The following is a 25697-nucleotide window of genomic DNA, read 5'->3' on the forward strand; positions in this document are numbered from 1 at the left end:
TGATTTTTGAATGCTAAGGAATTGGAGGAAGGTAGAGTTGAGGTAGATTAACTACAATCTTGTTGAATGGCAGAGCCCATTTGGAACACTAAATGACCAAGTCCTATTTCTTGGGTTCTTTACCACTAATTCACAAAATCTGGACCATGGCTTTAGTTCATGCCGTCTGTTACCACACATCTCACATAACACTCAGCACTCCACAGCTTAAGCAATAATGGACTCTTGAGCAAGTGAACAGAAAGACATGACCAGGATTGAAGAAAATCTAGCTGATCAAGGGCTATATTTTTTCAGTACACAAGTAAAATAATGTCAACATTTCATCAGCAGATAAATCACAATCATCAGATTAAGTTGTTCACCTTCCTGGTTGAACTTTTCAATGCAGTCACTGTATAAATATCCTTTTTAAAGGAATAATGGTAGCTCACCTGCTGTCTTTAACTCAAGCAGCCAAGCTCATTTAAGAACAACTAGATTCAAAGGCAGTGACCCTTTCTTTTGTATTAGGACATCATCCATTCAAGAAACGCACACGACAGCAGTCAGAAATGAGACAACATGGGCTTGCAGAATTCTGGATATTGAGAAGGAAGTCTAGAATGAACAGAATCGCTTCCTCCTGCGATTCAAATCTTTACTGTTCAGCAAACCCATGAAGGTTGTTGTAAACGGAGAGCTCCGTGCCAGTAGTGGGTTTGGCATGGTGATCATTCAAAGATAGTCCATCGGCAGTTGTGAATTCAACACTGAGGGTTGCAGGATCAAGAGGCGCCCCAGAATTGACCAAATGAAGTTCTCCAAGCTGAGAACAAAACACCCCTGCCATTCCCACCCTTAGAAACGGGGCTTCCTTTTTCTGCCAGTATACTTTGTGTCAATTCGAACTGTCCTAGGGAGGGAAAGGAAGAATAAAGTGATTACAATCTGCACACAGCAGTTAAGTTTATCTTTAGAATGTGTCTGGATCTAGAAAGCCTATCACAATATCTTTGCAATGCACTTCTGAATGGAATCTTTCATATTGAGGTGGGTAGATAAACCAAGCATTGCTCATTTGTAAAGTTAAAAGGAAAAAGATACAGGAGAATAGATTTGGAACAGAGCCCCCACATAATAATGGACCAGTTAGTTTTCCTCAATTCAAATAAGTCAGCCAAAGGTCCCCTGTAAGACGGTAACTGCACTAAGGAAAGGGGTATTCCATTCCATCTGACTGAATCCATTGGACAGTGGCAACCAAGATCAGGAGACCTATTGGAAAAGGGAATGCAAATATTTTTGTTTACTGGAAAAATTGTTCTGTCTGCCTTCACCCATATTCCAGAGGAACAGACAATGGCATCAATATGGGATGGTGGGGGGTGGCCTGCTTGTACAAATGAAAATGTCCACTGCCAGAGGCAGGAGCATCCAGAGTCTAAACTCATGCAGCAGCCTGTGCTGCATGTTCACAGTTTCGATCGAATGATTCAAGGTGTTAGACACCTTGTAAACAGGACGAGAGATGAGCGAGGAGGAAACACCTTCGTCGCGTGGAGGTTTCTTGTTACCCAGTAAGCACCATGGCCCAGCATCACCGTACCTGCCCTGACGCCTCCGACGCTCCTTCTTCTCCAGAATCCACTCTCTGCTTCTTTTTACAGGCTTTCCCTTCAGGTTTTTATACCTCAACCTGCAGGCAAGAAACGGCAGCTTGCTCAGATAACTGAACCAACACTATCCAGCCGAGTGCTCAGGGATTTGCTTGTTAAAAGCTCAATTAATGGTTTGTTGTACTTTTTCCAGCACTATTCTTTTTGACTATCTCCCTGGACCAGGTTTCTTTGACCCTGGCAAAGAGCTTTTGCTTCCCTGATAGAGCTAATAAAACCAACAGGAGTGGGCCATTCGGCCCATTGAGTCTGTTCACCCTTCAATATGATCGTGGCTAGTCATTTCATTCTGGCTTCCAGTTTTATTTCTTATCTTTTGTTTCTTTCTCCTGTCTCCCTGCTCAGGTTCCCATTGGCCCTGTCATCCCAGTTAAAGTTAAAAATCACAACACCAGGTTATAACCCAACAGGTTTATTTGGAAGCACTGGTTTTCGGAGCACTAATCCTTCATCAGGTAGTTGTAGAGCAGGACCGTAAGACAGAATTTATAGCAAAAGATTAGTATCATGCAATGTGTCTTATGGCCCTGCTCTACAACTACCTGCAGTGCTCTGAAAGCTAGTGCCTCCAAATAAACTTGTTGGACCATAAACTTGTTGAGCTGAGACTGATCTTCAGCAAGCATGTGAAATGGGTGACAATGAATCAGCAGCCCCCTTTGCACAGTACCCAAATGTTTCCATTTAATCAGAATTTAGGTGTGTTATCAAACATACTGCAAGTGGAGGAGGAGGTTTTAAATCGACAAATCTGACCCTATCCCAACACCATATCAGGGATTCCAGTGTGGCCTGAAGGAAGCAGATGCAGATTTTCCCTCCTAACTGGGGAGAACTAGGGACCACTGCCAAAGGCACTGACCCACTTATACCAATTAATTTGGCTCTGCAATCAAACTTTCTGTCAAGATTCAGGGCATGCAGGTGCAGGTGTCTCGCATTTGCTGTCAGGATGGTGTTGGTAGAATACTTGTTCAAATCGCTGCAGAACGCATCCCTGATGTGTTCATTTGCCAGGGAATTCTAACTGAACCATTAAAAGGGAACTTCACATTTATTTTACACTGACACCATCAACGGCACAATTTGTAAGAGGCAGGAAAATGTGGCAACCAGCAGCTCAGGATTGACACACCAGTTCGATTCCTCAGTTACTATAGGTCTCTCAGTGACAGACAGAAGGAGACTGCAACCCTCTCTGCTTTACACTGACGGACCCGGACAATCACTAAATATCCTTAAGACTGGAGTATCACACACTATAATCTGCAGTTTCCAAAATGTACATTTTACATACTTTGAGGCACAATGATTAAACAAGGCCACAGTGCACATAGTCAGACTATTTCTGGATGCCAAGTAAAGATTTTCAGCCCATTTCGTACTCTCTAACATAGGCCCATGATGCCATTCACGAGGTAGGTTTTCTCAGCACAAATAAGTAACAGAAGCTGGGACCTCTCCAATCTATGTCACACAGGACATGCAACATGCCACAAAGCTGCTGTATGAACTCCACCTATCTGAAACACGTGCCAGCCGTGGCTTAAGTAAGCTGTAGTCTGTTTTTGAAAATTATTACTTTTCTTCTTACATCGTCAAATTGCAACAGCAAATAATTGGGAAGAACAGTGCAGACCAATGCAATTTCAGAACATTGCAATCAGGAAATCACAGTAACAGTCACTGTGGCTGTCTGTTAGGTGTTAATGCATAGTGAGGTCTGGTAGGGATGGTAATAGAGTCAGGGTTAATTGGGTGTGGACAGGGTGTATACATATGGGGAGCATGTAATCAACGTGGGTTGAAGTTTTGATATTGTGAACTGGAAATTCAATGATTGGAAAACATATGACTGGACTCTCTCTCACCTGCATTTTAACCTCTGATGTTTTATCGTTAGAGGCAGCGTTTTTTAAAAAATTGGTAAGTGAATTCTGCATTTCCAATCAACTGAACAACGTGGCCCCAGATCCAACAAATATTTACAAAACTGCATCGATATGGAATTCTGCAAATGTAACATTTCACTCAAATTAAAAGGTGAGCTCTTCTATAAAGATGACAAAAAACTTTCCTCACCTTCAGTTTCAAATAAACTGGGCAGCCCTCCCCCCTTAAGGTGAGGCCAATGCTTCTTCACTTGAAATCGGACTGAGAACCGGGGCTAAAGAGAATCTGATCAACACAAGGTTGCCAGTTCCACACTGCCAACCCCACCTCGCTGTTAGTGAATAAGTTTCACCTATATTATGGTTGGATTTATTCATATTATTCACTTTAGCTTTGGACCCAGTTTAAACACCTTACCTGGCATTAGTGAACTGGACCTGGCTCGTCGTCTCCTCTCCCTGCTCTGCTCCGAGCCCCTGGACAGGTAGGGGAAAGAGCACAAAACAGAACACTGTGACCACTGAAATTCAAATTCAATCCTATGCTCAGATCTCAAGACAAATCATACACTGATAGAATATGGAACATTACAGCACAGTACAGGCCCTTCGGCCCTCGATGTTGTGCCACCCTGTGAAGCCAATCTGGAGCCTAAAACCCACACTATTCCATTATCATCCGTATATTTATCCAACGACCATGAAAATGTCCTTAAAATTGGCGAGTCTACTAATGTTGCAGGCAGGGCATTCCGTGCCCTTACTACTCGGAGTAAAGAAACCTCTGACATGTGTCCTATATCTATCACTCAATTTAAAGCTATGTCCCCTCGTGCCAGCCATCACCATCCGAGGAAAAAGGCTCTCTGTCCAGCCGAACTAATCCTGTGATCAGCTTTTATGTCTCTATTAAGTCACCTTCTAACAAAAACCGCCTCAAGTCCCTCAGCCTTTCCTCATAACCCTACACAAACCAAAATGCTGGGGGAATGGAACAAGAGCATGAGCATGAGCAAGTCAAAAAGACAGCACATTATGACGGGGTAGGTCAAAACCACAGCTCGGGCAGCAAACGTGTTACTGCCTTTACTTGCTCCAATTATTTAAATTCTGGAGTTAAAATGGAAATAATTGGCTCCAAGACGGAGTAATGAGATGTTAATGCTGAGGTTCTGTCATCTGTGAAACAAGGCACAGGAAGTTCCACATTCAGCCTTTCCATTGTGATCTTGCCCGGCCTCTTAAAACAGAACAGAACTTACCAGGAATGGCACTCATGAGTTTAAAACCGGCCTCCCTCAACTATAAACAGGACCACAGACAGCTGAAGGTAACTCAAAGCCACAAACCTGTAAACAGAGCATCCAGTGAACTGTGCCAAGTCATTTGCAGCACTAAGTTTAGAGCAATTTTCAGAGAACAGGAATACCCCGCAGGACCCAACAGTACCTGAACAGATGGCTTCTTGTGAAGTGTGACAAGGTCTATAAACAAAACATGATTCACCAGCTTTCTTTTTCAAAAATGCTGACTGATCTATGTATTAACATCAGTTTGCACTCTTGCCCATTTCAAACTCAATTGTCAAAAAAGTTGAAATATTTTGATCCTGTAAACTCCATTTAGGGGTATTAGTGCTATTACTCTACCATGATTTAGATTATTTGTTTTGGATCAAATAACCCATAGCCTGCTGATCTGTTAATTAATGGTTTTCTCCTGTTTAATTTGCAATAAAATCACACACCGAGTATTGCAAGAGTCCTCCTGACTGTCCGATAGTGTTACAATCTCTAATCCAGCCACTTAGAACATTTTATTTTAAATAGCAAAACAAAAGGTAAACCATCAAGATTCCTCCGTCTGCTCTTTGTAGGACTGCTGGGGCATTAAGCAGGTCATGCACAGGTCACTTAGCCATGTAACGTGCAGTAATAAGGGCGACTATCAAACATTTCAAAGTTCCCCTCAATCTGTTTTGGCGGATAAAGCTGGATGCTCTAACTTGGAATTTGAAACTGCTGTAGTTATGTCAGACAAAGCCTATTACAATTCCCCAAACACGTGGATCTTAAATGGGACAAAGTTGGCCAGATTGGTTGAAACACAGGCTGTCGTTAGCACCAAAAGGAGTAACCCTGGCTTGTTCTGCAAGGGGTTGATATCAACCCAACTCGAGCAACTTTACCCTGACATGATTCCCACAGTGAGGTTGTGGTAACTGTGCAAATACATGCATCTTCAACATACAGCTGTTGGCAAGACTTGGGATAAGAACAAAGAGGTGAAACGTTAAGCACAAGTAGATGAATACAGAGGTGGAGATGGATTCAGAAACATGGTACAGACAGGGGTGAAAAGCTGTCAGAACCATTTGTTGTCCCATTGAATTAACATCTTGGGAATTTATAAAAGGAAGAGCGTTTTGAAAACTGGGGAGAGTTAACTGCCATCGAACTGGACAGCACGTCATCTAAAAGGGGCTTTCTGAAAGAAATCTCTCCGAAAGCATCTATCAAAACGTACCCTTTCCAGTAAAAACAGTAAAAAGAAAGAGGACCCAGGGTGGAGACAGCAGAATCAGAAAGACAGAAGGAAGACAGCATAAAAGACTTTGAGAGGTTAAGTTGATTTAATGTTTAATAATTGTATTATTGGAGCAGCATTTGACAGACTTGGGGTCAGATAGTGATTAGTTAAGAAAAGGGGGCTCAGTTTTCTTACTAGTTTTTGTTTCGTGTTCACTGTTGAGTTAGAAAATAAACTGTTATTTCTTCTTTGAACGGTGGAAATCAGAGGTTCACTTTCACTTTTTGCAGATTGCGAGGCGAGGTGAGCTTTTCTGGGGTGTTAGTTTTAATCAGCAGAGGGATTTGACCTCTGTCTTAACAAATTACAAATAGCCCTGTCCAGTAGAACAGACAGTATTGAAGGACTGACTGAACAGCTGGTATGCTAGTTAATGATAGTCACAGTTCCACGAAAAGTAACCAGGCTATCACACCCACTGCCAACTCAGAACACATAATTTGGATGATTCACAGAGCCAGCAGATGCCAAACAGAAGTTAGTTTTGACTAAATCGGAGACTTGGACTGTGACTTTTTTTTTTGCCTCCGCAGTGGGAAGATTTTGCATCAGCTGGGACGTGCCAGTCAGGCACTCGCTGTTAGATGTCTTCGAGCAGCAGCAGCAGCAGCATGGATCAAGAAACACAACCTGGTAACTCTCCAAGCATGAGATTTAGCAGCTGCTCGGGAAACTACATTTGAATGCATCAGATCTAATCTGAAGTTGTGTCTCAAAAGCAAAGTGCACTGAGGCCATTAGAGTAACAAACTGAAAGCTCTCAAATTCAATTTTCACTCTATATTGAGAGATCTTTTGGGGTACAGCTGCAACAACAATGGGGTTCATTTTGCCCAGGATTAGAGAGAAGATGCAGTGGCTTCTACAAGAGGCACCTAGTTACCAGTTATGGGGCCTTTCATGGAAGAAAAGCTAGTTGGAAACTATGTAGAGTACACTCTGGGAACCAGTTGCTATGGTACCATAACTTGATTGCAAACCTGTGGCTTCAGGAGAGGTAGCTTTATTACTCCCTTTTGAGACGACATTGGATTTGCATCCAGTTTGAGGGTAGGTTGGAGCTGTGGAACGTCAGCCACTGGGACAGGCTGTCTGTCATTATATAACTGTGGAACCTCAGTCCCCTGTGCAGACATTTAAAACCAACTCACAGGATCTAATGGATGGCCTTGCAACAAAAAACACCCAGTGTTTTTTTTTTGAAAGCTCGAAGACAACAGTAAACAGAAATGAAATTCAAGAGCAGGATGTTTAATGGGTGCCTCTGCAGAGACTCAGACGTATCAAGTTTAGATCAATGCCCTTGTTAATCTGCAAAAATCTCAAGTTTTTAGATCAGGGTGGTGCTGGTTTTTAGATCAGGAATGATGAAGGGCTTTTGCCCGAAACGTCAAATTTCCTGCTCCTTGGAGGCTGCCTGACCTGCTGTGCTTTTCCAGCACCACTCTGGTCTAAACTCTGGTTTCCAGCATCTGCAGGCCTCACTTTTTGCCTAAAGATCTCAAGTTGCTGATACAAACAGATTTGGCTACTCTGATTCAGGTTAACCATCTCGTGAAGTTACAAATGAAGGACAGGCCTTTCTGAACCTCCAGTGCACAAACCAGCAAGAATACTTGCAAATAGGAGTGAATCTTCGATACCCTAAGGGCTGGACTGCTAGGAGTGATAGGTCACAGGCTGAATGTTTTGGTTATAGAACAGATTCCTACAGTGTGGAAGCAGGCCACTCAGCCAATCGAGTCCACACCAGCCCTCTGAAGAGCATCCCATCTAGCAGTGCTAACCACTGAGCCAATGGTCAAGTATAGGCAAGAGCTTTCGATTCAAAGTATGCCCACATCCCCTGTTTATACAAAGAACCATCATGATAATCTTTAAATGGCAAACTCTGTTGCTAGTGTGGATATTTTTTAAAAAATGCCAAGCCTTGAGGTACAATTTCTTCATGTCCGTTAATTGTACAGGCAGCCCTAGGAGAAGCTCAAGCAATGTAGAGACAAAACTCCATCTCAGCTGAGAATAAGAACATAGCTGATTATTGCGCCAGCACATTACAACACAAAGAAGGACGAGCCTTCACCAATACCCTAATAAAAATATAATAGAGGAGTTACCATTGGCAGCTTTCCACAGACTCCAGCAAATAAACACAAGAAGAATCTAAGAAAGAAAAAAAAAGTTAATACTGAGAAGTCATGAGCACAATCTACAGAAAGGGTTTGAATCACTTGCAGAATGTTAGTATATTCTCAGAACGTCACAAAATGTATACTGGCCAATTAATTACTTCTTGAAGTGGAGTCACTGTTTATAAATAACAAAGAAACCCACCCTGAGCACCTTGTTTTGTCAATCCACCTTTCTGTCATACCCATATTATTGCTACCCTTACACTAAGTATGACCCATATTTCTTCTCAACCAGTGAGTTTTCTCTGGAAGGAGGATGCACGAGCAGCCAATGAAGGGAGCGCAAGTGTGTGATGTCTGACATCCCATGTTGCAACAGCCTCTGACCCATTTAGAACACCAGCTGCATGCCTAATCCTCACATGAGGCAAAGATCAGGAAATTCATTGTCAGAATGCTCCTAGCTTTACTCATTGACCAATCATCCGAGTAAAATGTGTACATAGTGATGGTTCCTAAATCTACAACATGCCACAAACTCAAAGACTGAACAGAGAACCCACAAAGAATCTGATGATTCAGATGGGCAGGGTAAGGTGAGGGAAAGAGGCAGAAATAAATCTCAGAACACAAGAATTTGCACCAATCAGAAGACAGCTGGACATATCAAGACAATCATCTGCTTAGACAATCAGTAAGACTTTCGTACTTTTACATGGAGCTTGCAAGCAAGAGCAGCATGCAGGATAAAGAAATAACTCAGCTCTCCAAAATAAATGCTGCATTTATACCAAAGTGAACAGTTAGGCTGCTCCATCCATCGCTTTTACTGTACTGTTGCAACTTATTCCGACATTTCCAGCTGTCATTTTTCACGCTTTCAGGATGCTGCTATTTTTTTCAGGCGAAAGCAGCAGCTAATCTTGCACAACAGGATCCCACAGACAGCACTGAGATACTGACGAAATCATCTGTGTTCAGATGCTGCTTGAGGGACAGGGGAAAAGCTGTCCCACTCCTTGAATACTGACACAGGACACTTGATTACATCCAACAGCAGATGAAATTATGATTTACCATTATGTTAGGAAAAAGGAACCCCCAACACTGCAGCACTCCCCCAGCATTTCCCTGGAATGTTACCCTAGAACGGTGTGCCGTAACCATCAGTGGGGATAGCAGCCAAAATCCTCAGGGTTGAAGCACCAATCCAGTCCAACGGAATGCTAATGGCTACAAGGTCCCTTTAAATCTTGCAGTTCTTCTAATAGTGAGGGCGGCCTAACTACCTGTCTTTGTAGACCTCAATTATGTCCCGAGTGGGGTGCTGGAAAAGCACAGGTCAGGTAGCATCCGAGGATCAAGGAGGTCAACGTTGCGGACATAAGCCCTGATCTCCAGCATCTGCTGTCCTCACTTGCTCCTCAATTGTGTCCTGGAAACCTAACAGAAAGGCAAGTTTTTGTTTTACTTAAATATCCTGTGGATCAAAGACATCCCCGGCCACTTGGTCCCTGAACTGGTCTCCCCTCTACAGGTCTACAGTATCTACAAACTTCAAAACATCCAAAACGGGTGATGAGGAGAACAAAGTTAGGAAGCACTGGCTTGGATGTCGTGTTCATATCTCTCTGACACGCTATCGCCTGGGTCCAGAAAGTGCACTGTTCATCACGGAGCTAGGACTCGATATTTAGAGACGAATTGCTTCACAGCTCAGGACTGAAACCACTTAAAGCAATGCCTCTTTCCTGAGTACTTACTCAAAATGAGTCTACTTACTTTTTTGCCTTGCTGCTGTTGGGGTAATCCACGACCATCCCACCAGTGAAACCAGCCTTCATGGCCTGTGCTGTGATCAACTCCAGCTGAAGACAACAAAAAATTATACTCATTTTAGTTGCATTCAATGCTCTACCTCCCTTCCCTTTAGTTTTTATTCCCCTTTACTTCAAGCATGAGTTTTTGCCTGAGAGACAGAGATTGAGGACACACAGTGGTCTCTTGCCCTTGGCACTATGGTAATGCTCTCACCTGAGTCAGGTGGTTATATGTTAAAACCTGACTCTGGGACCACGGCACATAATCCAGACCATACCACAATGCAGCACCTCGACTGCCCTGTTACAGAAGCCTCGCTTTGGCAGAGATATTAAACCAATGAACTGTGTCTGTCTGCTCTGTCGTTTCAGATTTTCTGCTGAATTTGTATTATTTGCTGAGTGGTTATGTATTGAACAGAATTCCAGGTAATTCAGTGACAGCACTGTACTTGAGGTAACAAGATACCACAATTTCCCACCCTCAAGCAGCGACTCAACTGGAGGGGCATCAGCTGTTTCAGAGTTTGCTCTTGTTCCACATCCGCACTTGTATATTTATAGTAGGGGATTACTGCATGGTGGTTCAAAATGGGAACCTTGGCTAATTTCTCCGCTACCTGTTCCATTAATTGAATGAGCTATTGGAAGCTCTCTCAGTAACTTATTATACAATTTGAATTAAAAGGTGGCACAGATTCCACACTATCAATACCATTGTATCTGTTGGATCTGTAACAACTGCTGTTTGTGTTCACTGACAGTGTCTACAGAGGCTGTGTGGGGACAAATAAAATATGAAATAACAGGAAATAGGAAGAGTAGGCCATTCGGCCCTACCAGGCCCCAGGTCCCTTTGTGATCTATATTTGCAATATATTACCATTGCCTTTCTTCTTCACATTTACCCATGCTACACTGCATCTGGCGTGTGTTTGCTCACACATTACTGAAGCTGCCGTGCGACTTCCTGACAGCAACAATAACAGAGTAACGATGACTTGCCTGAAGTACACAGTATTCTGAAAACTTTTAACACTGAGCCACTAGACTCTGCCAATGGTTTAACAGATACAGACACCTGATGCACCACTGACATCCCTTCTGTGCCAAGTCAAGCTGGAATGCTAACAAGCAGCCCTGACACCTTGCGTCACAGGGTGCAAAAGCAGAAACTTCAACTGGACAGGCTAGAATTTTACAATGCACACCCATATTGCTTGTGCCAGTTTCCTGATCAACACGACTTCCTTGCTCTTTCCCAAGAGCCTTACAAATGTTTGTTTCTAAAGAAAAAACCCAAGTCACTTCTAAAGGTTACAACTAAATGTGCTCCCACCAGCTTTTCAGACAGTTGTGATGGTTTGGAACGCACTGAGTGTAAAAAGAACTCTTTGTTCTTCTGGTTTTGTGCCAATTATTCTCAAACTGCACCCTCCGAGTACAATCTCTCCTGTCAATGGCAACAGTTTCTCCTTACAGTATTGAAACCAATTGTAATGTTGAACTCTTCACAACTCTGTGCTCCATTTTGCTGCCGTTTACCACCCAGTACTCAAGCTGGACAGTGCACTTCAAATGGAGGTCAGGTGACTGGGTGATTGCACTTAGAGTCATTCAGCACGGAAACAGACCCTCCAGTCCAACATGTCCATAATTCCAAACTAAAAATAGCCCCACCTCCCTGCACATGGTCCACTGACGGAGGGGTGATGGCCTCGTGGTATCATCACTGGACTGTTAAGCCAGAGACCCAAATCATATTCTGGGGACCCAGGTTCAAATCCCACCAGGGCAAATGGTGGAATTTGAATTCAATAAATATCTGGAATTATGAATCTAATGACTACTATAAATCCATTGCCAATTGTTAGAAAAACCCATCTGGTTCACTAATTTCCTTCCTTTAGAGAAGGAAACTGCCATTCTTACCTGGGTCTGGCCTACAGGTGACTCCAGACCCACAGTAAATGTGATCGACTCCCAACTGCTCTCTGGGCAATAAACGCTGCCTAGCCAACGAAGCCCTCATCTTTTTACAGAATAAAGAAAAAAATCCCTTCAAACATTTCTTATTCATGTACTCATCTAAGCATTTTTCAAACATTCTCACTGTACCCACATCCACCTCTTCCTCTAAAAGTTTATTTCACACACGAACCCTAAAATAAAGGCCAAATGTCTTTTTTAAAAAATCTCTTTCCTCTCACCTTACCCTTTCGTCTCGAAATCCCCCACCTTAAGGGAAAGACACTTGCCATCCACCTTATCGAGGCCTCTCATGATTTTATAAACCGTTAAGGTCACTGCTCAACCTCCTACACTGCAGTGGAAAAGTCCCAACCTCTCCTTATAGCTCAAACCCTAAATACCTGCCAACATCCTACTACATTTTTTTTTCTGAACACTCTCCAGCTTAATGATTCACAGGACGACCATATCTGAACACACTACTTCAGAAGATGCCTCACCGACATCCTGTACAACATGACATCCTCTAACCATGCTCTCCTCAGAGCAACTTAGTACTGATCATTGAGGCTTGGGTAAAGAATGGCCACTTGGATAAAGTGCCAGAGTACTGTAATGCCTATGGTGCACAACCTAGTAGGGAGGGTATTGGGTACCAAGCCAGGCACTTGCTCTAATGAGCTCACAAAGTTTATCAAATGATCATTTTAATGCTAGCCACAAGCATTGTGTGGACCAAATTTTAGGGAGTGTACTGCATTTAATGCACAAAAGAAGTCTTGATTTACTTGACCTTCAACAAACTAGAAGGATGAATAGATCAGGAGACTGACATACAAGCCCACACGCATCCATAACATGTTGGGTATTAAATTTCACTTCTTCAATACTGTGGTAACTTACTTGCTCGGAGTTTTCAGGATAGAGCTGAAACACAGCTCGTGCGCCTCGTACCTGTAAAATAGACAGCTCAGTGTATAAAATAGCCGCTCTGGTGAAAACTAAACAAAATTCCAATACCATGCCATCACAGTAAATAACAGTTGCTCTAGTAGTGTACATAGCAAACATAGTCCAAGACAATCTCAATGTAAACTCACTCACTTGTAACTAGAGCATTATAGTTTAGCAGGCTGCAGTTGCTGACTCAGTTCGGATGCATTGGAGTACAATGGGCAAATAGGGTGTTGGATGTTGTATTGAGTAGATTGGGGTGGGCTGAAAATGTGTTGCTGGAAAAGCACAGCAGGTCAGGCAGCATCCAAGGAACAGGAGAATCGACGTTTCGGGCATCAGCCCTTCTTCAGAAATAGATTGGGGTGGGGCAAAGAGAAACGCAATTCAAGTCTGGGTGTACATTCTAATCTTTCTCTGGCTTTCCTGCAAAACCTAGTTGCCGTGGAATCCATAGGTTCAGTGCAGAAATGCAACAGGCAACCTGCACACAAAACCACCCACACCGCTATCACCCTCACAACAATAGGTATTGAAGCTCCCAATCTCACACCTTACCAGACTGGCATACAGGGAGCTGAAGAACTTGTACAGTCGCTTTGGGGGGCTGTGATTCTTCTTGTCGGCATTACAAAGCCACTGCAGGGCAGAAATACTGAGGAGAGAAGGAAAAGACCACAGCATTAAACTCTACATTTGCTGTCCTTCTGGTATGCCAACCTGCCAGATATCTAAGACCAAGTACTTTGCTTCAAATGAAACGTGGTTCAGACAACACACTCATTTAGTGATTTTTGTTTTGCAAAAATTTCAGCATTCCAGTACTTGAGGTGGGGTGATGAGATAGATTAAAGGAAGGTCTTAAAAAAAATTGAGGATTGACTTCAGAAACACTGCCTCAGGAGACACAGTCAGTCAACAGCTTTGTTCAAACAGGCTGTCTGGTTGATAACCAAAACCAGGGAGCGATTATAAAACTCATGCCCGGTTCAAATAGCTGAGATTGTTGAGCATGGAACGTGTTTGGGGTGGGGTGGGGTGGGGTGAGGTGAACACTTCAAACAGTTATTTGCCACAGACTGCAGAAGTTAAAGGCACAAGAAAAAGTTAAAAGTTCAGTTTAGATACAACTTTGAGCAGGGAGGGATAAACATGTCGAATGAACTTGCCGGGGGCGGGGAGAGGTGTGTTGGTGGGGGGGGGAAGGAAGAAGAGGGAGGAGAGAAAAGAGGAAAAACACACAAAAATCTGATGCTGCTTTTCTGATCAATCTCTACCAATGTCCCAACATGTTTTCCAAGTCACTCAGATCATACATAATCTTGTACATCGCTCCATTTTCAGTAATGCATTCTGATGGGCGGCACAGCGGCTTGGTTATTAGCACTGTTCCCTCACAGCACCAAGGACCCGGGTTCGATTCCACCCTTTTGGACAGAGTTTTCACATTCTCCCTGTGTCTGCATGGGTTTCCTGCCACAATCCAAGAGTGTGAAAATTAGATGAATTGGGCAGGGATGTGTAAGTTAGCTGCATTAGTCAGGGGTAAATACAGAGCAATAGGATAGGAGAATGGGTCTGGGTGGGTTACTGCTCGGATGGTCGGTGTAGATGTGTTGGGTCTGTTTCTACACTGTAGGGATTCTATGATTCAAACAAAAGTGGGGAAAGGAAGTGTATTACTCTTTGCGTATACAACATGGAACATTACAGCACAGTACAGGCCCTTCAGCCCTCGATGTTGCGCTGACCTGTGAAACCAATCTGATTTTCCCATGAACAACCACACCTCAGGTACTCGTCCTTAAGGTCTGCAATCCCTCCACGTACCTGTCCGCAACTCACCTCTCATTTAATTTAATAAAACTAATCACTTCGATCAAGTTTTTGCGTATCTGCTTTAATATCTCTTTCTAGGGATGGAGTTCAGTGACAACTTTGATCTAGTAACACTTCTGTGGAGCTCCTTGGGACATAAAATTTTAAACATCAACCTCAGGACCAGCATATGGACGGTTTACAATCTCTTTCCTACATTCAGGGGCAATGACAACAGAAAACATTGCAAAATTACTGTTGCTGCAGGTATTACTGCCAGTTCCTAGACAGTTTCTCTTTTACCTGATGCAACCATCAAACATGCCAGGCCGGAATGGAATGCCAGCACCCACATCACCCAGAATGAGATCACCTTCCACCTCTCTCTCCAATGCAACATCTGTCATGAAAAAGAAAACAAAAAGACTCAGCGATACCACCTACAAGCAGCACAGAAACCTATCAAATTTGTGCACATGTATTTCTCCACAATTCACTCAGTCTACCTTGCGCCCCAATCTTTCACACCCCAACAACTGGAATGGCTCACTCTTCAATCATATCCAATCTGAATCCACTTGCTTGCTTAATTCATACAGCATGAAGCATTTTTCCAATAATATGACATTTTTTTAAAGGGAATAGTTCCCCAATCTATGTTGATGTAATTATCACATTTGTTATCACTTGCTATTTATGACACCTTCATAATAATCCCCTCGAATTTTAAACTACTCAAATTGGGCAACTAGGGATTGGTAATAACTGGCGACAACCACATCTCTGAATGATGAAAGAATTCTGATTAAGCAATAGCTTAAGGATCCAGCTGGCAAAACAAAAAAGTTTTGGAGAGGACTGGAAGCCCCATTTAATTTCTCTTCTTATTTCTCAGCACACCAGCTGTACTCTCTTAGCTGCTCAGGCTATAGAATTATGAATCGGGACCAGGTTGAAAAGCTGCTGTCATGTTTTAAGATTCCTTCATCCCTGAGACAGATGAATTAAATCAAACCCCAGGTGCTAGAATTTGATTTGATCACATTGTGCAAAACTCTTTGGCTTTATAAGGCCAGGTTGTTGAATCTGATCACAACAGGAGCGTGTATTACCACCCTGTCACCTACCAAGCATGGCTGGACTGATGTCCACACCAACCCAGTGATGTCCTTCTTCAGAGAGGTAATCCCCACTCAGTCCTGACCCACACCTGAAATACACAGAGAAACAAAGTTCAGTCAATATCACCAAGAAATAAACTCTAATACACACATTTACATGGTATTGTACTGAACCATGTGCCAATTGTCTACATTTCCAAGAACAATCAGATTTATAACATATTTGTACGAACTGATCAATCATAAAATTGTGGCAAGAACAGAGACTTGCAATACCGCACTAAAACCCAATTCAATTCCATTCTCTTCCAATGACCGGTTTTTAAATGGACATAGCTCTGGAAGGTGTTGAGTCAAGATTTATTTTTTTGATTAACAAGTTGAGGGACTTCACCAGTCGTGTTATAGAATAGAAAACTTTACGAGTTTTGATAAGATTTGTAGCTCAGGTTAACATTTTAGATGTCGGTTTGCTCGCTGAGCTGAAAGGTTCATTTCCAGACGTTGCGTTACCTGACTAGGTAACATCTTCGGTGGACCTCAGGCGAAGCAATGCTGAAAATTCCTGTTTCCTATTTATATGTTTAGGTTTGGGACAGCAGCTAATGAACTTGAAAGACCCTATACAGACAATGAGCAAAACTAACATCATTTATAAAATACCGTGCAAGAACTGTAACAAACACTACATTGGACAAACAGGCACCAGGATACATGAACACCAACCAGCCACAAAAAGACATGACCCTCTCTCACTACTATCCTCACATATAGATGAGGAAGACACCACTTTGACTGGGATAACATAGCCATCCTAGGACGGACCAAACAAAGACACACACAAGAATTCCTAGAAGCATGGCATTCCAACCGGAACTCTATCAACAAACACAGAGTTAGACCCCATCTACCACCCCCTGAAAAAAAAAAAGGGGCAGGAAGTGACTTCACCCAGGACATAACATCATCAACCCAAAGAAACCCAAACATGTAAATAGAAAGCAGGAATTTTCAGCATTGTTTCACATGAGGTCCACTGAAGATGTTACCTAGTAAGGTAACAAAACGTCTAGAAATGAACCTTTCAGCTCAGCGAGCAAACCTACATCCAGAAAACTTGATGTTTCAGGAAAAAGGTCTCGGCAAACACAGACTCAGGTAAGGAGCTTCCAAACAAAGTGTAAAGCTACAGTCATGGCAGTCACAACAGGGTGCTCCAACCTCAATTCAAGACATACTCTTCTGTACTTTTTTTGTCCAGTTTCCCTGTAATGGTTACCTTGAGGCTGCTGACCCATGCTGAATTCCAGCTAGCTCTACAACTTTGTCTGATCCCTATTAAGAAATGCATTGAGACCATATAAAGACTCATTGCATAGGATCCTTACAGCTAAGGACTGCCAATACCATCACTTTAGCCTGAACTAAGTGCAGCTATTCAAGATGAAAGGCATCAGATCCATGGGATCTCCCAATTCCATTGAAATATTTTAAATTCCACCAAACCTCCTTTACCCCCCACCACCAAATGAAACATACCAAAACCTAAATGTGATAACATCCATGTTCTTCTGCCTACACACAAGATCTCTTATTGTGGCTTGATGGATAAGACAAAAAAGGTGGCAAAAATCAAAATATGACAAGCAAGTCATACAGGGCAAGTGTCTCGCATCATGAGTCCTATGAAAATCAATGCCAGTAAGAGGCCAGAGAGCAGATTCAGAGTCCATCCCAGAGGAACAAGAGAACAAAAAGATAAATAACAACAGCTTCACCTCTGGGATGGTTTTCTCTGAAAATCCCCTGCAAGCCTGTAAAAACTGAAGAGAACCCTACCCAACATCTAACAGGAAGCATGGCTGATCTTCAGGTAAATGCAGTAGCTCAACAGCCCTTTCGGACATCTGGGTCTGGATTTCAATCATACGTGAGCTGTGAAGGGAAGAGTCACATTTTATTCAGGTAACCGGCTCGCTCCAATCTGTTAATAACTTTTTTTACCCCCATCTGTTCTTGAACTGTGAATGACACCCAGGAAGCAGCTTTTACTATCTGTATCAAATTGTCAAGAGAATTGAGAGGCTGCAGTTACATAAAGTCTGAGTTGTGCCTTCTTCCTCTCAAGTACGTTAGTGAAGATTAGATTCCCTACAATGTGGAAACAGGTCCTTCGGCCCAACCAGTCCACACCGACCTTCTGAAGAGTAACCCAACCAGACACATTTCCCTCGGACTGATGCACCTAACACAATGGGCAATTTAGCGTGGCCAATCCACCTGACCTGCACATCTTTGGACTGTCGGAGGATACTGGATCACCCAGAGGAAACCCACGCAGACACGGGGAGAACGTGCAAACTCCACACAGATAGTCTGTGGAGGCTGGAATCGAACCTGGGACCCTGGTGCTGAGAGACAGCAGTGCTAACCACTGAGCCACCGTGCTGCCCTACCACTTGGGTTTCTGCAATAATCCTGACAGCGCTCATTCGCCAGTCTGAGTGCTACCAGACGGCATGACAAGGCATCAGCTCAAATTAATATGCACAAAAGCTGCTCGAAACACTCAGCAAGTTAAGCAGATTCTGTGCCAGAGAGAAACTGAATTAGAGCATCAGGTTGAGATGGCCTTTCCATCATTTCCAGTGAAACACCATCTCCATTTGAAACAAACAGAGTTTCTCTCTTCACAGATTCTGACCAGTGAGGAATTTTATTTTTATTTCCAAATCCTGTGGGGGGGCTAAAATATCACATTCACTAGCTACCAAAAGAAAGACAGTTCAATTTCACACATAACTCTCAACCCAAAACAAGGTAGCAAAGCTTCCCACCTTCTCCCCAACAATCTCCTTCCTGAAAATAGCAACTTTGATATGTACCAGGTCCTAATTAAAAATTAAATACCACAGATGCAGGAAATATGAAGTAAAATCAGAAAATGCTGGAGGAACACAGCAGGTCTGGTAGCATCTGTACAGACAGAATTAGAGTTAAAACGTTTCAAATCCAATCAGTCTGAAGTCGTTTAGAAAACAGTGGGTCAGAGAACAGCAGGTCTTTTTATGCTGTTGACGGAGGGGTAGGAGTTACTGAGCAAAACAGTTGTGAGGGAATCCAGAGCAGTGTGAAAACGAAGCAATGTTAGCAAAGGCTCTCTCTGCTGACAGCAAAGTCAACAAGATATAAGTGGGGAAGGTGGGGACAGATGCAAGAAAAATGGATGACAGAAGTTCTGAAAGTTGTAGAATGCAATATGGAATCCTCCAGTCTGTAAAATGTCTAAATGGAAAATGAGACGTTATTCTTCCAGGTTGTGTGGAGCTTCAGTGAAACATTAGCAGGCCCTGGACTGAAATGTTAGTATTGAAACAAGATGGTTTATTGAAAAAGGTAAGCAACTAGATGGTTCCACATTGGAGGTTCTAGTACCCTTCCATTTTGGCTCAAGGAGAGCAATCAGGTGCCTAGCCTTGAAAAACAGCAATGTTGGAGTTAAACAGAATTGGCAGCAAAACATTCATCCCATATCCATGTTTCCCTGCAGGAACCCTGGATATTCACTCCCCATGTCTCAAAGCAGGGAACATACAGACCTCAGAATCAATCTGCTGCAATCAGCTGTCTTAATTCATAGTCGCACACAAGGGATCAAACAGATGAATTTACTTTAACTGAGTAACATGTTCATTTAACCACATCCCTACAAAACATATCCAAAATTTACTGATAAAGTATAATTGCTTTCTAGAATACATTGTTTGCTCTGTGCTCATAAAGGAGGACACAAACAACTCGTTGGGAGACCAGAGCTTGAGTGAGGGGGAGGAACTGAAAGAAGTCAGCATTTGAAACGGTGTTAGGGAAATTGACAAGATTGAAAGCCGATAAATACCCAGAGCCACGTCATCTACATCCTAGAGTGCTTAAGGAAGTAGACTCTGGAACAGTTCCTACAGATTGTAAGATAGCAAGTGTAACCCCTCCATTTAAAAAAAGAGAGAGAGAGAGAGAGAGAGAGAGAGAGAGAGAGAGAGAGAGAGAGGGAGAGAAAACAGTGAATTACAAACCAGTCAGCCTGATGTCAATAGGGGGAAAATGCTCGAGTCCATCACGAAAGACTTAATAGCAGAGCACTTATAAAACAGTGGTCGAATTGGACAGAGTCAGCATGAATTTCCGAAAGGGAAAAGGGCTTAACAAATCTACCGGAATTTGAGGATGTCACCAGCAGAGTTACTGATGGGGAGCCACTGGATATGGTTTATTTGGACATTTAGAAGGCTTTTGAAAAGTGATTAGCATTTCAAACTAAACCGGATGGGATTGTGGGTAGTGCAGTGAGCCGAAAAGAAAACAGTAGGAATAAACTGTCTTTTTCAGAAAGGCAGAATTTTCAGTCCTGCAGGGATCAGTGCTAGGATAAACAATTCAGTGCTAGAATTGTTTATACATTGTTCATAATGTATAAACAATTTAGATGCACGAAGTAAATGTAACAGCTGCAGATTTGCAGATGGCACAAAGCGGGGTGGGAGAATGAGTTCTGAAGAGGATGCAGTGATGCTTCAGTGCGATTTGGACAAGCTGAGAGTGTAGGCAAAAGCTCAGTAGATACAGTATAATGTTTATAAATGTGAGATTATCCACTTTGGTAGCAAAAAAAGGAAGGCAGGTTATCTTCAGAATGGCTATAAATTGACAGGGGTGGTGGAAAACAGGCAACAAGATCTGAATGTCCTTGCACATCAGCTGCTGAAAGTAGACGTGCATTTGGAAAAGGCAATAAAGGCAGTAACAGTGTGTTGGCCTTCATAGCAAGAGGATTAGAGTACAGAGGAGCAGGGATGTCTTGCTACAATTAACAGGGCATTGGGGAGGTCACACCTGGAATACTGTGTGCAGTTTTGGTCTCCAATTGAGGAAGAATGCTCTTGCTATAGAAGGAGTGCAGGGAAGATTTACCAGACTGATTCCTGGGATAGCGGGACTAATGTACAAGGAGAGGTTGAATGAGTTTGGATTATGTTTGGAGTTCTGAAGAATGGGGACAGCAGTATTCTCATAAAAACTTTTAAAATTCCAATAGGATTCAACAGAGTAAATGCAGAAAGTGTGTTCCGGATGACCAGGGGGACCAGAACCAAGCATTACAGTCTAAATATGTGGGGTAAACCATTCAGACAGAAATGAGAAGATGTTTCTTCACCCAGACTGTGGTAAAACTTTGGAATTCACTACACAGAAAGCAATCAAGGCCAAAACATTGTATGGCTTCAAGGAGGAGGTGGATACAGTACTTGGGGCTAAAAGGATGGAGGGAAAATCACGAACAAGCTATTGTGTTGGATAATCAGCGTGATCATATTGTAAAGGTGGAGCAAACTCAAATGGTCCACTTTTCCTATTTTTGATGTTTCTCGGTAAATCACGTTGGAATAATTTTACAGCAAGAGCACACAAGTCTCACAGCCTCATCTAACAGAACAGGAGAATATAAACATCAGGGACCAAGTTGAGAAGACTTACTTTTGTGTGTATTTTCTTGCTTCATCTTCACTGTAAAACTGAAAATAAAACGTTTCATTAATTTCATACAATTCAAATCTCACTATAAATCATAGAACATCTAAAATTCATTTGAGACATCTTTCACAGATCTCCACACAAAGCAAACACAATAGACAATGTTGCTGTCACAGGGCTCCCAGGAGAGAAACATAACTGCACAAATAGTTCACCAGTAATGCACATGCTGCACGCAATGTTATTCTGCCCAGAGCTCAAGGTATGTTAATGAAAACAAAATATTCTTTGCATAACATAATGGTAACAGCATTGACAGTCATCTCAGTGAAGTTTCGGGGGGGGGGGAAGGAGGGAGATGGGGGGGGGAAGGAGGGAGATGGGGGGGGGGAAGGAGGGAGATGGGGGGGGGAAGGAGGGAGATGGGGGGGGGGGAAGGAGGGAGATGGGGGGGGGGGAAGGAGGGAGATGGGGGGGGGAAGGAGGGAGATGGGGGGGGGAAGGAGGGAGATGGGGGGGGGGAAGGAGGGAGATGGGGGGGGGGAAGGAGGGAGATGGGGGGGGGGAAGGAGGGAGATGGGGGGGGGAAGGAGGGAGATGGGGGGGGGAAGGAGGGAGATGGGGGGGGGAAGGAGGGAGATGGGGGGGGGAAGGAGGGAGATGGGGGGGGGGAAGGAGGGAGATGGGGGGGGGAAGGAGGGAGATGGGGGGGGGGGGAAGGAGGGAGATGGGGGGGGGGGAAGGAGGGAGATGGGGGGGGGGAAGGAGGGAGATGGGGGGGGGGAAGGAGGGAGATGGGGGGGGGGAAGGAGGGAGATGGGGGGGGGGAAGGAGGGAGATGGGGGGGGGGAAGGAGGGAGATGGGGGGGGAAGGAGGGAGATGGGGGGGGGGAAGGAGGGAGATGGGGGGGGGGGGGGAAGGAGGGAGATGGGGGGGGGGAAGGAGGGAGATGGGGGGGGGGGGGAAGGAGGGAGATGGGGGGGGGGGGAAGGAGGGAGATGGGGGGGGGGGGGAAGGAGGCAGATGGGGGGGGAGAAGGAGGGAGATGGGGGGGGAAGGAGGGAGATGGGGGGGGAAGGAGGGAGATGGGGGGGGGGAAGGAGGGAGATGGGGGGGGAAGGAGGGAGATGGGGGGGGGAAGGAGGGAGATGGGGGGGGGAAGGAGGGAGATGGGGGGGGGAAGGAGGGAGATGGGGGGGGGGAAGGAGGGAGATGGGGGGGGGAAGGAGGGAGATGGGGGGGGGAAGGAGGGAGATGGGGGGGGGAAGGAGGGAGATGGGGGGGGGAAGGAGGGAGATGGGGGGGGGGAAGGAGGGAGATGGGGGGGGGGAAGGAGGGAGATGGGGGGGAAGGAGGGAGATGGGGGAGGGGCAGTGAGGGGACCCTGTGGGGGGAGGGAGGGGCAGTGACGGACCCTGTGGGGGGAGGGAGGGGGCAGTGAGGTGACCCTGTTTTTGAGGGGGGGGGGTGGGAGAGAAACAATGAGGGAACCCCTGATGGGAGCATGGGGCAGTGAGGGAACCCCGGGTGGGAGGGACAGTGCAGAGAAGGGGCAGAGAAGGGACCCTGGTGGGGTGGGGGAAGGGGCAGTGAGGGGAGCCTGTGGGGGGATGGAGGGGCAGTGAGGGACCCTGTTGGGGGGAGGGGGCAGTGAGGGGACCCTGTTTGGGCTGGGGGGGTGGGGGAAAGCGGATCAGTGAGGGGACCTGTTTGTGGGTGGGGGGGGCAATGAGGGAACCCTGTTGGGGGGTGGCAGGGCAGAGAAGGGACAGTGATGGGAGCCTGTGGGGTGTGGGGGGAGCCTGTATTTGGGCAGGGGGGGGAGAGAGAAAGAGAGAGAGAGAGAGAAGGGACAATGGGGGGACCTGTTGGGGGGTGGGGCAGTATGGGGATCCTGTTGGGGGGGGAGTGGCGCAATGAGGGGACCCCTGATGAAGGCACAGGGCAGTGAGGGAATTCTGTGGGGTGAGTGGCAGGGCAGAGAAGGGGCAGTGAGGGGACCCTGTTTTGGGGGGGGGGGGGGGGAGGGAGGAGGTGGGAGGAAGAGAGAGAAGGGCAGTGAGGCAACCTGTGGAGGGGGTGGGGGGGGGGGGCAGTGAGGGGACCCTGTGGATAGGGTAGGGGGGGGCAGTGAGGGGACCCTGTGGAGGGGGTGGGGGGGGGCAGTGAGGGGACCCTGTGGAGGGGGTGGGGGGGGGGCAGTGAGGGGACCCTGTGGAGGGGGTGGGGGGGGGCAGTGAGGGGACCCTGTGGAGGGGGTGGGGGGGGGCAGTGAGGGGACCCTGTGGAGGGGGTGGGGGGGGGGGGGCAGTGAGGGGACCCTGTGGAGGGGGTGGGGGGGGGCAGTGAGGGGACCCTGTGGAGGGGGTGGGGGGGGGCAGTGAGGGGACCCTGTGGAGGGGGTGGGGGGGGGCAGTGAGGGGACCCTGTGGAGGGGGTGGGGGGGGCAGTGAGGGGACCCTGTGGAGGGGGTGGGGGTGGGGGGGGGCAGTGAGGGGACCCTGTGGAGGGGGTGGGGGGGGGGCAGTGAGGGGACCCTGTGGATAGGGTAGGGGGGGGGCAGGGAGGGGACCGAGTGAGGGATGTTAGCAGGAGGCCGGGAGGGTGGGGGGCGGTAAGGAAAGTGCCCATACATTAGCGGTGCCTGAAAATCGGACCTGGGGCCTATCGCCCCTATCCCCCGCCCTCGGTTCCCCCGCTCCTTTACCACTTCAGGCGGAGCCAGGTGCTCAGGCCTCCCCGTGCGAGCCGCCATCTTCAAATAGCGTCATCAATACGCGACACCGGAACATAATCACGGCGCGCCGAGCATGTGATCGCCCGTCGCCATCTTGGTAAAGTAATGATGTGCAGGAGTCCCTGTGTTGGACTGGTGTGGACAAATCACACAACGCCAGGTTATAGTTTAACGGGTTTATTTGAAAGTAGAAGCTTTTAGAGTGCTGCACCTTCTTCAGGTAGCTAGCTGACGAAGGAGTAGCAGTCCGAAAGCTTGTAGTGTTAAATAAACCTGGTGTTCGTGAATTTTAATTTGGTGAAGTAAATGAGACTTGGGACACATGGTACTGGCACTGTGTAAATAACTCATCTGTTGCAAAATATTTGAATAATTAAATAAATTTAAATGTGACCAATAGTGTACTGCAAGGATTGGTGCTGGGTCCACTTCTTTTTGTCATTCATATAAATGATGTGAATATGAACAATAGGAGTTATGATTAGTAAGTTTGCAGATGACACCAAATTTGGAGGTGTAGTGCACAGTGAAGAAGGTTACCTTAAAATACGATGGGATATTGATCAGATGGGCCAATGGGCTGAGGAATGGCGGATGAAGTTTAACTTAAATAAATGTGAGTTGCTGCATCTTGGAAAAGACGCCAGGACATATACACTTAATGGGAAGCTCCTAGGCAGTGTTGCTGCACAAAGATACCCTGGAGTGCAGATTCATAGTTCCTTGAAAGTAGGCCCACATATAGACAGGATAGTGAGGAAGGCATTTGGTATGCTTTCCTTTACGGGTCAGTGCATTGAGTATAGGAGTTGGGGGAGTAATATTGTGGCTGTATAGGACTTTGGTTCAACCATTATTGGAACACTGTGTTCAATTCTGGTCTCCCTGCTATAGGAAGGACACTGTGAAACTTGAAAGGATTCAGAAGAGATTGACAAGGATATTGCCAACATCAGTGTGTTTGAGGTATAGGCAGAAGCTGAATATTAACAGAGTCAGAGATGTACAGCAAGGAAACAGACCCTTCGGTCCAACTCGTCCATGCCAACCAGATGTCCTAAAATTAATCTTGTCCGCGTTTGCCAGAACTTGGCCCATATCCTTCTAAACCCTTCCCATTCATGCACCCTTCAGATGCCTTTTAAAATGTTGTAATTGTACTATTGAATAGACTGGGGCTATTTTCCCTGGAGGTTTGGAGGCTGAGGGTGACCTTCTAGAGCTTTATAAAATTATGAGAGGCATGGATAGGGTAGATAGACAAGGTCTTTTCTCCAGCTTTGGGGAATCTGAAACTAGAGGGCATAGGTTTAAGTTGAGAGGGGAAAGATTTAAAAGGGACCTAAAGGATTACATTTTTACACAGAAGGTCGTACGTGTATGGAATGAGCTGGCAGAGGAAATGGTGGAGGCTGATACAGTTACAACATTTAAAATGCATCTGGATGGAATATGAGTAAGAAGGGTTTAGAAAG

General features: G+C 45.2%; 1 protein-coding gene across 3 annotated transcripts; it reads right to left on the bottom strand.

The window, feature by feature from the left end:
- Positions 1–257: 257 nt before the first annotated feature.
- Positions 258–24261, bottom strand: bud23 (BUD23 rRNA methyltransferase and ribosome maturation factor). Of its 3 annotated transcripts, none has more exons than XM_072581397.1 (12): positions 24193–24261; positions 21488–21525; positions 17795–17890; positions 15962–16044; positions 15138–15234; positions 13575–13671; positions 12966–13016; positions 10054–10139; positions 8257–8302; positions 3969–4027; positions 1589–1678; positions 258–895 (listed from the first exon to the last, which is right to left on the bottom strand). In XM_072581397.1, exons 1-12 carry the CDS (start codon positions 24238–24240, stop codon positions 841–843), a joined length of 846 nt encoding a protein of 281 aa, XP_072437498.1. In that variant the 5' UTR covers positions 24241–24261; the 3' UTR covers positions 258–840. The 3 variants fall into 3 exon arrangements, with proteins under 3 accessions (XP_072437498.1, XP_072437499.1, XP_072437500.1); XM_072581398.1 differs by having other exon boundaries at positions 24119–24203; XM_072581399.1 differs by lacking the exon at positions 17795–17890 and having other exon boundaries at positions 24193–24252.
- Between the last annotated feature and the right edge of the window lie 1436 nt (positions 24262–25697).

The sequence above is a fragment of the Chiloscyllium punctatum genome, chromosome 11 (assembly GCF_047496795.1).
Source record: "Chiloscyllium punctatum isolate Juve2018m chromosome 11, sChiPun1.3, whole genome shotgun sequence".
Lineage (NCBI taxonomy): Eukaryota > Metazoa > Chordata > Chondrichthyes > Orectolobiformes > Hemiscylliidae > Chiloscyllium > Chiloscyllium punctatum.